The following is a 16583-nucleotide window of genomic DNA, read 5'->3' on the forward strand; positions in this document are numbered from 1 at the left end:
AAAATATACTTTGTTGCTCAAAAGAAAAGTAAAATATACTTTAACAAGTTGTATACAGTATATCAAATTAATTTATGTTTATAAAAATAAAAATTCTAATAAATAAAAAACTAAAAGTCTTGTGTATACTTTCCTCGACTGAAATTATCAATTCGAGACTACTAGTGCGAGCTAAGAAGTCTTTGTAGTTCCCTTTTAAATACAATTAAGTCCAAGCCGTAGTTGAGATGTGTATAAATTAATATCTGCTCTCTATCTCGGACTTTATTCTACATTGCCACACTTACTCCCATGTGTATTCTTTCTTGCTCCACTTCATAAATTATTTAATTTTCTTTTTCTTTTAAATACAGAAATATTAGTAAATACTAAACTACCCTTAACAATACTACAAAACTACAGTTAAACCTAATCTAATCCTCTAGCCTAATCAGAGTATTTCCTTCTCTCCTCTTCCACCTAGACTCACTACGTCTTTCTCCACATCTCTCCCTTTTTTTTTTGCTGAAAATCCAAATTGATGAAATCACCCTGTCTTTTTTTCTTCTCGTTGTTCGAAATCATTCTGAAATCAAGTGCTATGAATCACCATTCTTACAGAAACCTTCGATTTCATCTATAACAGAAGCCTTCTATTCCATCTTCTTCATTCTAAAAAAATCTGGGTATCTTTTTCGTTCTTCTTCTCTTTCTTTTGAATTCTATGCTCATTTGTAACGTGAGTTCGAAAATAATGGATAGAAATATGTGTGTGGATGCTTAAATTCGTGAGATTGAATTAATGAGTGAATGTTTGAATTTGAACATATGTGTTTGGTAACCACTTGATATATTTCGCTGATATCTTGTTATCTTTTTTTTTATGTTTGTGTTTTATTGAACAGATGTGATGAACGGATTCAGAAGATTCAGACTATCAAGATGATGGAAGGTATCTTCATTTGTGCTGCTCCTCACTGTCTCAGGTCTTTCCTCAAGAAACCTGACTTTGAATCCCATGTCCATCACCTCCACGCCTCCCTTTTACTACCTGATGCTCCTCTTGATAAAGAAGATGGCAACGACTCTGACCTTCAGACCACAAAGCACCAATCTTCTGCTTCTTCTGACTCCACACTCATGAGAGGTCCCTTAAGATCCCACCAGCAGCAGCAGCCTCCTCCGTTACTACACAGGTCACCTTCCTTGTCAAAGCCACTCTCTCGATTTGGGAGTTACCCTGCAGATAACAACGATAACTCTCGTCCTCCCGGTTTCGAAACCGCTAGTCCTAAACCTGAAATCCGGTTCCCTGACTACCCTCTGCCTATGAATATGATGCAACCACCGCCCACCATGCCCATTCCCAACAATCGTTTGCCTCAGCAGTTTAGTTTTCCGCCTTATCCAACAACTGATGGATCGTCTCAACAATTCTACAATGGTGCACCTTTTGAGATGACAAGACCTGAAGACAGAACAAAGTTCTGCGCTCGGGTATCAGCAGCAGCAGCAGCAGCCTGCGCCAACGATGAATCTGAGTTTCCAAGGATCTTATCATCCTCAGTCCTCGTGGAATCCTGGTATGGAACCGCCTCAATAGGTTAACCGGGGTAGAGACGCTCAAGGTTTCGGGTGGCAACAAGACAACCGTGATGGCTTTGGGCAGGAGTAGTAACTATTAAGACTTGTTTCAACTCTTCTTCTTCTTGTATGTACTGTTTAAAACTATTTGTCTGAAAGTTTCGAAAAGTGGCTCTCTAATGCTTCTATCTTTAGAACCAATGTCTCTCTTCTTGATCAGTGTGAATCTGATTTTGGGTTTTAAGGTTTTTGAAAATGCTATGTGTTGTATGATTGTCTTTGCATCAGGTTTGGACCAATATAGTATAAGGCAGTCTGAGTTTTAAGAAAACACATTTGTACTACTAGGTTTTTTAGGTATTACTAAGACAAAAACATTTTCAATACTTTATTAAAAAAAAATGACACATGTCTAAAACGTGTAACATATTGTCGACATTTTGTAAAAAAAACCTATGACAGATGTCTAAAACGTGTTGTTAGACAAAAATGTTTAAATATTAAAATAATATTAATTTTACTCTTAGTAGTACTCAAGCTAGTAGTAATATTTCATTTTTCATAGTAATTATTTTGCAAATTACAACATTTTTTAGTAATACAACCTCAAGAAATTAAATTTAATAGTAATACCAATATGTTTAGACAATTATAGACTGTATATAACACATTGGCAGAAAAAAGTTTCAGAAATTATGTATTTTCTGAAATTCAGCCTATTATGGCATTCCCATCAAGACATTAGTATGGAAGTAGAAAGATGTTTTATATGGAAATCAGAAAATTTCTACCAACTTGAGAATTTAAGAGTATTTTACGTCTAATTTGGCAAATAAACACATATATGAACATATTATCACGTAATATATGAGCTACATCTTCTAAAAATATATAATAAGCAAAAAATATAATCTTCTTAGAAATATGTATAACACATAGTAGTCCAAGGTAATACAAGATAGTACAAAGTATTCATAGTAGTGCTAGTAGTCCATGTACACATTTATATAAATAAAATATAATATCAAATCTTCAAATTTATATAAAATAATGTATATCTTTCAGCTTCAATAAAAATGTAATTTTGATATTTTTCACAAGATTAAAATGATGTGAATGCATTCATGATCTTAATAAATACATCTATTTAATCAAAAGGTTGTAAGACAGATAAATTATTTATAAAATAAAAACAGTTTGTAAATAATGTTAAAGTTAAAATATAGTTAAATGAACATGAAGAATTTAATTTTGATAATTTTCAAAATATTAAAAATAATCTGATGCATTCATGCTCCTAATAAATCCATCTATTTAATCAAAAGTTTTTAATACAGATAAATTATTTATAAAATTAAAGCATTTTGTTTAATCATAGTAAAGTTAAAATAGATATAACTGAATTGAAATCCTAAATGATAGATATCTCCATTTGTCTTACTCTTTCTGCAAATACTTGATATCTCCATTTGCCTTTATCTCAGGCCTATACTTGATGTAACTTCCTCCATTGTCAACACATATGACTGTAATGGGAGAAACCATATAATTCTCTGGAAAAAAATATGATTAGTTAACCATTTAAAGAATCTAATTTGTCTAAGATCTTTGGTACATAGTCGTTCCAGTAATACAAGTAATACACTTTCACTTTAGTAATACCAGTCGTTCCAGTAGTTTTTATAAATTTTTGCTTTTCTCGATTTAACACTTATAATTGATCAAGAGAGTGTTATACAACTCACAATATCGTCTATCACTATTGTAATGCATTATTATTGTTTAAAACAGTGCAAAATAAGAAGAAATATACAAAATTGCCCTTAAACATCCCTTTTCATAACAATATACCTAAAACTTTCATTTTTACCTAAAACTTTAGTTTTTCATCAGTTTAAGGCTTTTTAATCAACTAATAATGTGTTACACAACCCAGATTATCGTCTAACACAATTTTCATATTTCTTCTTCTTTCAAAACCGTGTTAAAAATAGAGAACAATACAAAATCTTCTTCAAACATTATTTTAATTTTTCTTTCAAAACTCTCACGATTTTTACAGCAAAATGTTGCTATTTTTCGTTTCACATAATACATAAAAAATAAGTAGTATATTATTATGAGAATTTCGTGGAAAAAAACGCCAGGATTAAATTTTGGAGAGAGGTTGACGTAATGGGGGGGGAAGAGAGAGAGAGGAGAGAGAAAAATAAGATCTGATTTTGATTTTAATTTTAAAAATAAAATGGATATAAAATATTAATATAATATTAAGGGTAAGAAGGAGAAGAGAAATATGAAAAAAAAGTGTGGCAATTAGAATTTTGGTGTGGCAAAGAGAATAATATTTTTGAAGGTGTGGCAATGGAGAATACTATCCCTCTATCTCTCCCAAATCCCTAAAACAGGAAGCACATCGTAAAGCGGCGGCTTAGGGTTATTTGCCTCTTCACCATGGACGCGTACGACATCCTGAGATCCGAGAGGTTAGAGTTCGAGAGTGAGGCTGCTGAGAAAGCCTTTGCCGACAGGATCAGTGGCAAGCCCCGGTAATTAAATTATTTTATTTATTTATTTGTTTGTTTGTTTGGGGATACTTGTCGTGTATGTTAATTGTTAACTGTTGGTATCTTCCTAGAGCTTTGATTTCTGTGACGGGATACAACCCTAATCTGCCTGAGGATGATATCAAGAAGGAACTGATTGAACTCTTCAGTTCATGTGGCGACGTTACAAGGGTTATTGTTCCCAAAGACCCTGATCATAGCCCTAATCTCGACAGGTTTGTGCGTCTCTTGATATATATTTTTTTGCATTGTTAATTTCTTGCCGCTAAGCTAAAAAACCAGGGTGTTTTTGTTTGTTTGTCTTAAAAGACGTGCTTTAGTTATTCTTTTCGGAGATGGGGCAGAAGAGAAGGCCTTGCAACTTAATGGAACTGACGTTGGAGGATGGAATGCTCTTGTTAAGGTTGAATCGGATGAAGAAGATGAGGAGGCAGCACGCTATAGATCCTCTCTGATTAACGAACTAATGAATGACCCAAAATTGTAAGATGAGTTAGCTCCTTTTTTTTTTTGGGTCTAATCATCTTATGTATTGTTTGTCGTTAAGATAACTCATTTGCTAAAATTAACTGCTGCAGTTGGTATGGCGTTTCGGTTAGGGGATATGACACTTCCCTCCCTGTAGACCAAGTCGAGAGGGCTTTGAAGGAACATTTCTCTGATTGTGGGGAGATAACTCATGTTTTTGTCGATACTCTCGACAAGCTGACTAATGTCTATTTTTCCCTACAAGAAGGAGAAGCTAGGGCGCTGGCTCGTGATGGAATTAGAATGGGAGAATTCGAATTAGATATTTCTGGCGTACCTTCAGTCCTAAGTAACCGTCCCAATCCCTTTGGCAACGGTGAAATTGAAATTGGTTTGGGCTATACTGTCCCAGGTAAGCACAGCAAAATAAAAATTGTTTCAAATTGATTCTTCGTTTTCAAGGGAAAACAAACTCCTCATGAATTCTTTTGTTTGTTGTAGCTCATATGATTGAGTTTGCCAACAAGGACGACGACGAGATCGAGAACAAGGTCATTGCTTTCAAGAAGCAGAGGAGGCTTATCTAGAAATTTCTCTTTCTCTCAAGAAGCTCTATCTTTGGTGTTTAATAATAATAAATCGTGTGAATGATAATACAATGCAACCTTGGGGCTTTCTTACTTACGTTTAATCTCAAAGCTCACATTATGTATGTACGATGAGCCATTTGTGCTTTCTTACTTTATGTTTAATCTCAAAGCTCAACTAATTCGATTTGGTTAGGTAGACACAAGCATCATCTCCACATTGCCTAATAACATTAACAATAATAAAAAATAGTTTGAGACTCATAGTGTTGGATTTAAAAATGAAAGAATTATTTTTCCAAACCCAAAAAATAATTAAACATATATTGTCCCATTATGGTATAATTATCTTACAAATATTTATTGATATATGCATTATCAATTCAATGAACATCATAACTAAATAATTGTTTATACATACATTCAAATATGTATTCTTATTAATGTATTCGTTTGATTGAGTTAAAAATATTTTTCAGGTAAAAGTACTAGGAAACTTAACTTGCCTTGCATATATTCCTGATTACATCAGTTGCATACATACATTACAACTGATTTTATACTGAAATTTAATGGTAATTAATGTTCAGAATAACATGATACAATGGATGATGAGAAAGAAGAAAAGCCCTGAAGCTGCTGCTTGTTTCAAGAAATAAGGACACGTATAGCAGATTCAGGCAAATAGTGCAGTTCATGTCTAAGAAGCTCCGCGTCTTTGAAAAGATCTAGATTAGATATATACTCCAGCTCAGTGTCTGTGAACGGAACCAAAGCTTGAGGCCAGTTAAAACATTCAAAGTAAGGATCATCTAGGCACTCAGGGAGGCATAGACCATGATCTATAGGGACAAGCTCAGCTGCTCCAACTCCTTGTCTTTGCTATCCAATATATCTTGACCCCACTCTCAAATTCATCTTGTCTATTACATATTTGGTGAGTTACATCAATTTTCTTGTCATGTGCCATTATTATTGTAATCTAGATATGTCTTGCCAACAGGTCAAGTTAAATGATCTTTATAGAGTTTCTCTACACGGATTAATAAGTCACGAGAATTACACAAGATCGATGTTTTAATATTTTGAATCTTCAAAATTGTAGCCGTCCAAGTCAACTATTCGACCCTGTCATCATCTTTATCACATGCTTTGGACAATGTTTATTATAAAGATTTAAAAGTACGTTTGGTAAGTTACAACTATCCATTTTAATCAACATAAAGCCTTTATAATAAAGGTTCCCTTTTCATTAAAATAATAAAGTCTCTTTTTCTGAACCTACCAAGTTAGATTCCATGGATAGGAAATATAGGATGCATGCATGCATGTTCTATAAATCCAATTCCTTTGCCAATAATTGTGCTTCTTTCAGTCCAAAAAATAATTATTATTATCTTTGGTCAAGCAAATAGCGTTAGCATTTTTGTCTATGTTTACCAACCATACTCAAATGTTCACTACATCTATACTTCCACGGCTATCTATATTGGTGGTGTCTGTTTAAACTATGCCTTTTATATTAAGAAACAATCATTGTTGAGATTAAAGATCTAAACTCTAATCAAAAAGATAGAAGGACATGAACCCCGCAAGATTAGAAAAAACCTTTATAATATAATACAATTGAAGTGTCATATGAAAGCTTGACATAATTAGATATACAAAGAAAATAATATTATTTAGTTTAACAAAATAAAATAAACAAAGAGAAAGAGTCATAGTTAGAAACTTAGAGCCATCAGACAAAGAAATTAAGAAGAAAAGGCCCAATTAGCCTAGAAGGAAGTGAGTGGGGACCCATAACAGCGATGCACACACAGGGACCTGACGGCGCGTGAGTTTTCACGCGAAAAAGACAGCGCGTCGTCGCTTTCCAACGAACAAGAAGCGGACCAGAGAGTTGTCTAATTATTTTTTTAAAAACGTTTGTGCACTCTGTAAACGATGCTGGCGTGAAAGAAAGAGAGAAATAGAAAAAGACATGATGTTCAGTCAAGCGAGCTGTTTCTGGGAAGAGAGACTCAAGAAGAATCACAACAACACCAAAGGTCTCTGGCCTTCTTCTCTCTGTTTTCTTTTTAACATGTTTTGAACAAGACCAAAGACTTTAATTCTGTTTTCTTGTTGTCAGCAGATAAAATTCTGACAATGACTATAAAGTATGTCCTGAAAGCAAAGAGTGTGTCTGAAGCTGTAGTAGTTGAACCAATCTCAGCAGATGTGAGCTTTGCTTCTAATCGCTTCCCATCATACAACTTAGGACCTGATGATCAGATCATCGATGAGCCTGAAGAAGATGAAAAAGGTCCATCTGTTAAAGATGTCGTCGGCAAAGAGACGGGAGACTTGTCAGAGCAGTACAAGCGTCTTTCAGTTCGTGACCTCGCTTGCAAGTTCGACAAGAACTTAGCTGCAGCTGCTAAACTAGTTGAAGAGGTTTTCATCATTTATTATAGCTCCTTGTAGTCTTTTCTTGATGTGGTCATGTTTCTGAATGTGTCTGGAATATATTGTATAGGCAAAGTTGAATGAGGTGACTTCATTGGAAGGACATGTTACGTTAAAGAAGCTTAGAGATGCTTTAGAAGCCATGAGAGGTCGTATGGATGGGCGTAACAAAGACTCAGTAGAAAAAGCTATCTCCATGGTTACTAGCTTCTCTTACTATTATCTAACTTGAATTGAATTGAGATACATAAAAGTATATATTTAATAAAATCCTTACAGAATATATTAATTTTTAGTTATTTTGGTTTCTAGTGTCAACTAAAAATACTAAAGAATAAAACCATGTTACATATGGATTATTGCATTACAATTTGTATTTGTATTAGTGTTCATCCTAACATGTAGGTATTTTACTATACTAATTAATGATTAATTGAATTTGGTAATATAAAATTAGAATACGTACCATTCCTCCGGTGAGGTAACTTAGGAGGAAGCAGGCTGCGGAGGAGGCCAACAGCTGATCAATCCAGTAGAGGAATGCGCGGAAGACGCTGATGTGACCTCCGAAAAGTAGGCCGATGGTAACAGCGGGGTTGAGGTGGCCACCAGAGATATGTCCAGCAGATATCATTACCGCCACCACGAATGCATGAGCCACCGCGACCGCTAAAAGTCCCACTAACGTGTTTCCGATTAAGCTGTCTGTATAATGAATAAATATAAATAAAATGTGTTATAGAGATGCATCATAGTTTCAAATACAAATATAATTTGACTTAGATTTGATTGTACATAGCCAGTAACTAACTTGGTATGACCAAATTGTAACAAAGAACATGAATTTGGTGTAAGATAATTTACCGGTGGCCATGGCGGATCCGACGCCGGCGAAAACAAAGAAGAAGGTGGTGATGAATTCGACAATGAGAGCTTTGATGCAGTCCGGCTGAGCCACCTCGCGGTGGTTCCCTAAGTCGATCTTCTTCATGGTTGTGTTGTGAAATAAATTTAAAAATTATAAACCAGAGAAATATTCTTGGATGGTTCTGGTTGATGTTGAGCTGCTAATACATGGGGGGAGCTGCTTATAATGAGTTCTTTTGGTCAAACAAAATAAAATGAGAAATGAGAAGAAAATGCTAAGGGAGCACATGGATACAATAATTGTATGACAAATAAATTATTTGAGTCGAGAGTTGACTTGCATAATGTTCTTTAGCGAGATGTGATGTATTGCTTTCTTTAACACATCGTTTTTGGAAATTAGGTAACAACTGAGACATGCTACACATTACAGTGCTCTGATTGGTGTCCTTAAAGGTTGGTATAGATTGTACCATTTTCTTATTTGCTGTACTTTTTCAATATTACCGACGATATTGGGACAAGTACCTGTTCGGTAAGCTTCAAGGTTACTTGTGTAATAAATTATTCATTAAGGAAGTAGGATAACTTATATAATTAGGATTAAGATAAAAAAGTTCTTCAATAGGATAAAAAGATCTCTAATACCTATATAAGTCGATCATCACTTGTGATGAATCAACACACAGAAAACATAAGCAAGTAAGAAAAATAATAAAACGAAGAACAGTTTTATAAACTATGACGTGTGTTTCGACTACTTTAGTATCTTTGGAAAAGATCTCGCCACTAGACATGAGCATGAAAACTAGCACTAAACTAGTCTAGAACCAAATGTACCTGACCCAAACTGATCTAAATTAGACGGTTCAATTTGGGCTTGAGTAGATCAAAAGTCACCAAAATAACTGAATAAAACATTGTTGAATCTGAATTCGGCCTATTCTTATAGATGAAAGTTTTGATACTCGGTTATTTGAAAGACTAAGTCAAATTGAGGATTATAAGAAAGTATTGAAATCAGCTGAACAAAAAGAAAACAATTCTTAAACTATGAGAGAAGCGATAGCCAAATTGCTAAAACAACCAAAAAACAAAAAGTCTTACTTCCTTGTCCATTTCCATTCTCATAATACGTATTTTATTTATTCAGTTTGGTTAGCCTTAATCATGTAATTTTCTCATTTAAGTTCCTTAACATTTTCATGTACTTTCTTTACTTAATATTTGCCACCAAATGAACATGAAGCATCTTGACATTCCACATTTTTGTCATTCGATTGGTCCATATGGATTTGTCTCCAGCCATGCGCTCGGCCCAGTTCTTGACCATGCGTTCCTCCTGGTCGACCAGATTGATTTAATTTGTCGACCATATTGTCTTTTTGCTTGACTAAATCCAAAAATTTCTCAACCAAATCCTTCTTTTACGCATCAAAATCACTTGTTAAAAGGTAAGTGTACTACTATTCTCCCTCACAGGTCTAGTCACCTAAATCTTCTTATGAACAGTAGTTTAAACTTTTATACTCGTCTATGATTTTTTTTATGTGGCCGCGAAGCTTTTGATCTCAGAGTCTTGGTTTCAATTGCCACTCCTTTGGTTTCGGCTATTACTTGGTGTCCATAACTTTCACATGAGATGCAAAGTTCATGGTTTTTGCTTAAATCCCTTTACATTGCATCCACCTTGGAGGTCATTTCTCTCATTCTTTTTCCAAACTTCACATTTTCTTCTCACTGACCTTAAAGTAGTTTCTTGATAATTAGGTGGTTCTTATCTTCTTTAGAGACCAATCAGCTTTTTGAAAATGATTTGCTTCGGCACAAATTTGATGTAAAAAGTATTTTGATGAATACAAATTTAACATTTATTAAAAAAAGATCTATCTATTCAAAGATACATGCTAGCGAACCTGGATGACCATTCATGGTAAATTAAAGAACAATACTTGTATTCATCCCTGAGGTGAACTCTTCTAATTCACCTCACCTCTATACACCAATTAAACTGCCACATAAGATTAGTTAAAAAAAAGTAAAACTTAAAGAAAAAAAAAGGAAAATCGCTTAAAAAAAAAAGACGTCAATTAACTTAACGCCGTAGTCCATCGACTCTTCTCTTCATCGCTTACAGGAGTACAAGGGTTTGTCAAATTGAGTCTCTGATTATATACTATGTTTCCAAAGCAATACGAATTCAGAGGAATCTACTCAAGTGTTTCCGCCATGAAACCACGGAGGCAGAACGCCTCAGAGAATTGTGTTAACATTACTCGACGCATTATGCGATCGACGACCACACATCATCAAAACTCATTAACTCTTCCTGTTGAGGTTGTTATACCGAGATATTCTCGAAGATGCCGTTGAAGTCTATAAGCGAGATGTCGTTGAGTATGCAAGCTCTGTCCTCCATGCTTCGTCATCAAGATTTCACAGAGTTGTTCTTGACCAAATCTTGTGCTTGTCCTCAACTTCTTTTCGCATGCGAAGATGACAACGAGAGCGAGTTTCTCTTCTTCTTTTTTTCTCAGCCTGAAAATCTAGATGAAAACTCAAATGTTGTAGCGGCCAATCATCTTGCGTGCTCCCAAGTTCCTATAGATTCTCTGGTCATACCAGTGGCTTCTTCTGTCATGGAGCTAAGCGAATCTTGAAGGTGACGAAAATCCCAGTGTATGTAACGGTGATATGTAACCCTAGTAAGGGACATTCCTTGACCTTAACAAGATGAACTAGGTAATAGATCAATGCGTAAGAGACTTAAATAATTATACATGTGTGTGTAACTATGTAATATATATGTTTAACATATAAATAAAGTATAGTGTCAAAATGAGATAACTATAAGTACATATTTTTTGTCGTCAAATATAAGTATATTTAATCAACTGAGTTAGATGAAAATGCTTCATATAAAGCAAACTTTTTTAATAATTGTTCTAGCACACACAAAAAGCATGAAAAGATTTAAAGAAAAATAAACTTCCTCAAAAGCAGTAGCAAAAACGTTTAATAAAAATAAAAACAGATTTGTTCAACACCAAAAGAAAAACAAAAAAAATCTCAGAAATGTAATTATTTAAGTCTCTTACGAATTGATCTATTATCAATCATATTGATTGTTTTGCTATGCTAATATCAAAACTATAGTTTGGCTTAAAAAAATAAAACATTTAAATGTGGCCTAACAGTTCTCTCTCACCGGCGATATCAAAGGCGTTTCGAATTCCCACTATTTCCGAACAAACCATCTTTCTCAACGTCGGCTATCTATCTCACTTCATTCTCACCGTTGTCGCCGCAGCTTCTTCTAACCCTAGCGCCGCCGATTCCTCTAAACCCTAGCGCTCCCGCTTCCACTATTTCCGAACAAACCGTCGCCCTCGCCACCGTGCTCACTAACGTTCTCACCGCCGCTTCCTCTAAACACTAGCTAGCACCGCCGCTTCTTCTAAACCCTAGCTCCGCCGCTTCTTCTCTGTAAACTGTAGCGTCGTTTCTCTGTAAACCCTAACGCCGGTAAGTCATCAATCTCGAGGAAAAGATGAACATAAAACGTTGTCTCTATCAATTTACTCATTCTCACCGTTTCACGTTTATTTTTTCAGATCTATAACCACAATGACGAGTACTCCAACTCCTTCTGCGACTAATCAGGTCCGCTTGAATTTTTTCTACTGGAAGACTTGTAAGTAAGTCGTCTGGAAAGTCTTCCAACTGGACGACTTGGTAGACGACTTAAATATAAGTCGTCCATTTGGAATACTTTTCAGACGACTTAAATATAAGTCGTCAACTAAGTCGTCCAGTTGGACGACTTTCCAGACGACTTATATTAAAGTCGTCTACTAAGTCGTCTGGAGTAACAATTAAGGCGTGATTGATTTAGCTTGTGTTCTGACTTCTATTGTTGTCTTTGATTATTTTGCAGACAAAAAGGATGGATATTCCAGAACTCCCCCGTAGGTTATACACATTAGGGGAAGAGCTAGAACCCCACAATAGCATTTCGTATCATACGGATAACAAGAAGTTGCATACTGCTCTTAGGGAAGCTCTCACTGATGCTGAATTTGAAGAGCTCAAGGAGTCGAGATTGGGAGTTTTCATCAAGTTCAAGGAGCATAGATTTGGTTGGGCTTCAAGGCTGGTTCACTACTTGCTCTGTTTAAAGCTGGACATTAAGAAGAAGTACGAGATGTGGTGTCTCGTTGGTCCAGAACCTGCGAGGTTTTCACTGTTAGAGTTTGAAAACATCACTGGTCTAAACTGCGAGTACATCGAGGACCTTGAGACACCAGAATGTGAAGTTACCCCAGAGATGGTTTCTTTCTGGGGGATGATGGGAGTTCATCTGGAAGCTGGGCCAACTACTGATCAGATAATAGCAGCACTGAAGAGATGCGGGGATTGGTCCAGGGAAGATCGCAAGCGACTCGCGTACCTTTCCATCTTCACTGGATTCATTGAAGGGAGAAAATTTTCAACCGCTACACGAGCTACTCTGGCAAGGCTAGTGATGGATTTAGAACGGTTTGAGAATTATCCATGGGGGAAAGTCGCGTTTAAGGTGCTGATGGACTCTTTGTGGAACAAAGATATTACTGGCTGTTACACCGTGGATGGGTTTATACAAGTTCTTCAGGTCTGGGCGTACACAACTATTCCGGGATTGGGTGCTAGTATTGGTAGTCCCAGAGCAAACAGTCCGTCTCCACCGATTCTGGCTTACGAGGGCAGCAGAGGCCGCAGATTCATGAAAGCTGCTATCTTGAGTCAGGTACCTTTCCATCTTCACTTAATTAAGTTGTCTGGAAAGTCTTCCAGCTGGACGACTTAGTAGACGACTTATAATAAGTCGTCTGGAAAGTCTTCAAGCTGGACGACTTAGTAGACGACTTATTATAAGTCATCTAGAAGGTCTTCCAGCTGGACGACTTATAATAAGTCGTCTGGAAGGTCGTCCAGCTGGACGACTTAGTAGATGACTTATAATTAAGTCGTCTATTTAGTATTTTGTTTCAAATATCTAACTCGATTCTTCTTCTATTTACTGCAGACCCGCGTGATCAACTTTGTTGAGAAGGACATTAGTGAAATGTGGCCAAAATGGGACTCTGAGGTTGAGGACGTGCCCGCGGAGAACATCATTAAAGTCATGTATGATCGGAGACCGTGGAAGTGGACCATGGATTGCTGCAAATATTCAAAATAAAACACATTAGTAAACATAGAGAAAATGAAGAAGTTCAATAAACATTATCGCAGACGACTTATAATTAAGTCGTCCAGAAGACTTAAAGGTAAGTCGTCTAAAGAGGTCACTTTTGCAATTGAAAATTAAAAGGGACGACTTAATTCTAAGTCGTCCGGCTTTGTTTGTTAAAAAAAAAATTTCAGACGACTTATATATAAGTCGTCTACGAGAAACGGGCTAGTTTTGCATTTGACCGAATCGTGACAGATCGTTGACTATTTCTGGACGACTTATAATTCAGTCGTCTCTGGAAAGAAAAAATTTCAATATTTTATTCAAACTAGACGACTTACATGTAAGTCGTCCTAGGTTAGTTTTGTAATTGAAAAATAAAACTTGAAATTTAACTTTCTCCAGACGACTTAACTAAAAGTCGTCCAGCTAGACGACTTAATTTAAGGTCGTCCGGGATAAGCAAGGTTTGACCAGAAAATTGGGAAAAATTCTGGACGACTTTGCTTTCCCCGGACGACTTTAAATTAAGTCTTCTGACGGGACGACTTTATATTATGTCGTCTGGTAAAAGTTAAATTATGAAGTTTTATTTTTCAACTACAAAACTAACCTAAGACGACTTACACGTAAGTCGTCTAGTTTAATAAAATATTGAAATTTTAACTTTCCCAGAGACGACTGAATTATAAGTCGTCCAGAATAGTCAAAGATCTGACACGATTCGGTTAAATGCAAAACTAGCCTGTTTCTCGTAGACGACTTATATATAAGTCGTCTGGAGTGTTTATTTTCAACAAACAAAGCTGGACGACTTAGTTTAAGTCGTCCGTTTGACCAGAAGACTCAGCAGTAAGTCTTCTACATACAGAAGACTTACAAGTAAGTCTTCTACGCGAAACAGATTTTGAAAAAAAATCAAATTTTGTACCTTAAACTAGGTGAGATGACTTCGTTTGCACACATGGTCTTCTCCAACCACCCAGAACCTCAAACGAAAGCAACCGTAAGTCAAAACGAAAGAAATATGGCTCTGTCAACCATCACCCATATTTTGAATCAAAAGCTTGAGTTTTTGGGATGAATATGGAGAGAAAGTGAAAGAAATGTTGTTTTTAGTTCATAACAATTGAAACAGAGAGAGTGTTAAGAGATTTACGTGCATTAAAGGGCATTAAAAGCTCTAAACAGTTCGTACAAGGTTGTTCCCACTATTCATGGCAGTGACAATATTGTAAATACTTGAAGAAAATGAGGTTGAGACAGTAAAGAAGCCATTTTCGAAAAAAAAAAGGTTAATGGCATTTTCGTAGATAAAATGCAGATGTGAGGTTAAAACTCAAAAAAAAAATGAGTCAAAAGAAAAGGTTAGTTTTGTGTTTGACTTCAAGTTTTGAGTCACTTTTGTAATAAGCCCTTTTATTGATGTACTTCTTTCTCAATGATTATGAGCATTTTTAAGTACTTTCTCCTCTCCCTTCACGTTGTTTACTGTTTCAACTAACACTATAGACTCGTGCAAAAAAAAAAAAAAAAACTAACACTATAGACTATTAAGCCTCTTTCCTCATGCATATTAGTATATTATGTTTTCCCACCAATTTTTACCTAACAGCTACATGTTACTTTTCAACTTTATTATTATGATAATAGTATTTCGAATTTTAATAATATGCAAACACTATGTCATTGTCAATATAAACAACTTGACTAAAATTAAATAATTGGATAGCCTGGTCACAAAATATTGTGATAAAATAAACAACAGTAAAAATGTTTTCAGTGATGGAGATGTAATTCAATTAACGCAGACCGAGTATAAACTGGTATTTACTATTTTCTTTAAAAAGTATCCATTTTTTCTAATTTGATTATGGTGTTTCTACTTTCTACTATAGATTAGAAAACGTTGACTCTCCACAGTAATTTGAAAAACAAAAAGAAAACTAATTAGCTAAAAATACAGCGTAAGAAGTTAAAAGAGAAAAGTCGGGTCAAACGTAGTTTTGATGAGAGGAAGTGTAAATTAAACATATTTGAACAAAGACCGTCAAAGATTCTGACAAGAAGACGACAAACTAGATGAACCATTTTGGAAGTCTGGAAGACTGTAAAACAGTCGGAAGCCAAAGGAAAAAAGGAGAACGGAGAAAAGAGATTTGGCTTTTCGAGGAGATGTAAGGTTGGTTAGGTACCAATGAGGGAAGATTGTGGGACCACGTCACAGTTGAATCTCCATTTTCTAACTTAGTTATTTTAATGGCCACATGAGCTATGAATTATGCTGAATCGATTGTTTTATATTGAAGGAAAACATGTTAGTGATTTTAATAGTAGAGTATAAAAATAGGAAAATCTTTTGGAAACTGAAATTTAGCAGTCGAATCTTCTAGTTTGACGCCGATGTTTATGCTCCCACTGTTTGACCATCCGTCAGGCTCCAACAACTCATTTTTATAATTATTTTCAGAACCATAAACATTATTTCTATTTTTTTTTTAAAACGCTAGACATTAGTTCTAACTTCTAATATACTAACATTGACTAAGGTTGGTTTAGGGTGTGATTGTATAGACATTTTATAGTAAATATTCTAGAGTAAAACTGTTTTTACTCAAGCTTCTGCTAAATATTAACCAATCAGGCTAAAATATATATTAACTGAATACAGCTGAAAATGGTGGAAATTATCTCACATGTTTTGAGTGGAGTAAATATTTACTCTGTTTTTCACTTCTTTCTGTTCACTCTCTTTCCTCCATTCAATGTTACTCTTAATTACGCTGGAAATATACCAATCACACCCTTAGTTCGGACAAACAAAATATCTATAAAGTTTTATTCGATTTGTTATTTGTTTTGATT

The 16583-nt window shown here is 35.2% G+C and overlaps 3 protein-coding genes and 1 pseudogene across 5 annotated transcripts; 3 read left to right on the forward strand and 1 right to left on the reverse strand.

Annotated features, from left to right (window-relative positions):
- Positions 1 to 1857, forward strand: part of LOC108850904 (E3 ubiquitin-protein ligase HAKAI homolog) — a 4924-nt pseudogene extending 3067 nt beyond the window's left edge.
- Positions 1858 to 3866: 2009 nt separating this feature from the next.
- On the forward strand, positions 3867 to 5367 carry LOC108849106 (nucleolin 1). The gene is made up of 5 exons (XM_018622612.2): positions 3867 to 4112; positions 4202 to 4345; positions 4440 to 4613; positions 4709 to 5010; positions 5100 to 5367. Exons 1-5 carry the CDS (start codon positions 4018 to 4020, stop codon positions 5183 to 5185), a joined length of 801 nt encoding a protein of 266 aa, XP_018478114.1. The 5' UTR covers positions 3867 to 4017; the 3' UTR covers positions 5186 to 5367.
- Positions 5368 to 6084: 717 nt separating this feature from the next.
- LOC108849108 (aquaporin TIP4-1-like) lies at positions 6085 to 8769 on the reverse strand. 3 transcript variants are annotated; one of them, XM_018622614.2, is made up of 3 exons: positions 8501 to 8766; positions 8103 to 8341; positions 6085 to 6108 (listed from the first exon to the last, which is right to left on the reverse strand). In XM_018622614.2, the coding sequence occupies exons 1-3, from the start codon at positions 8625 to 8627 to the stop codon at positions 6100 to 6102; spliced, it is 375 nt and encodes a 124-aa protein (XP_018478116.2). In that variant the 5' UTR covers positions 8628 to 8766; the 3' UTR covers positions 6085 to 6099. The 3 variants fall into 3 exon arrangements, with proteins under 3 accessions (XP_018478116.2, XP_056850032.1, XP_018478118.1); XM_056994052.1 differs by lacking the exon at positions 6085 to 6108 and adding an exon at positions 6781 to 7678 and having other exon boundaries at positions 8501 to 8769; XM_018622616.2 differs by lacking the exon at positions 6085 to 6108 and adding an exon at positions 6781 to 7688 and having other exon boundaries at positions 8501 to 8767.
- Positions 7123 to 8225, forward strand: LOC108849107 (stomatal closure-related actin-binding protein 2-like). The gene is made up of 4 exons (XM_018622613.2): positions 7123 to 7236; positions 7323 to 7624; positions 7707 to 7835; positions 8094 to 8225. The coding sequence occupies exons 1-4, from the start codon at positions 7170 to 7172 to the stop codon at positions 8124 to 8126; spliced, it is 531 nt and encodes a 176-aa protein (XP_018478115.1). The 5' UTR covers positions 7123 to 7169; the 3' UTR covers positions 8127 to 8225.
- Positions 8770 to 16583: the final 7814 nt, after the last annotated feature.

This window comes from Raphanus sativus, chromosome 9, assembly GCF_000801105.2.
Source record: "Raphanus sativus cultivar WK10039 chromosome 9, ASM80110v3, whole genome shotgun sequence".
In the NCBI taxonomy this organism is placed as follows: domain Eukaryota; kingdom Viridiplantae; phylum Streptophyta; class Magnoliopsida; order Brassicales; family Brassicaceae; genus Raphanus; species Raphanus sativus.

Coding starts and splice junctions, on each gene's coding strand:
- LOC108849106 (XM_018622612.2), top strand. CDS start 4,018: ATGGACGCGTACGACATCCTGAGATCCGAGAGGTTAGAGTTCGAGAGT. Junction 4,113..4,201: donor AGGATCAGTGGCAAGCCCCG/GTAATTAAATTA, acceptor GTATCTTCCTAG/AGCTTTGATTTCTGTGACGG. Junction 4,346..4,439: donor CATAGCCCTAATCTCGACAG/GTTTGTGCGTCT, acceptor TTGTCTTAAAAG/ACGTGCTTTAGTTATTCTTT.
- LOC108849107 (XM_018622613.2), top strand. CDS start 7,170: ATGATGTTCAGTCAAGCGAGCTGTTTCTGGGAAGAGAGACTCAAGAAG. Junction 7,237..7,322: donor GAATCACAACAACACCAAAG/GTCTCTGGCCTT, acceptor TGTTGTCAGCAG/ATAAAATTCTGACAATGACT. Junction 7,625..7,706: donor CTGCTAAACTAGTTGAAGAG/GTTTTCATCATT, acceptor TATATTGTATAG/GCAAAGTTGAATGAGGTGAC.
- LOC108849108 (XM_056994052.1), bottom strand. CDS start 8,627: ATGAAGAAGATCGACTTAGGGAACCACCGCGAGGTGGCTCAGCCGGAC. Junction 8,342..8,500: donor CGGATCCGCCATGGCCACCG/GTAAATTATCTT, acceptor TTCATTATACAG/ACAGCTTAATCGGAAACACG. Junction 7,679..8,102: donor GTTACCTCACCGGAGGAATG/GTACGTATTCTA, acceptor AGACACATTCAG/AAACATGACCACATCAAGAA.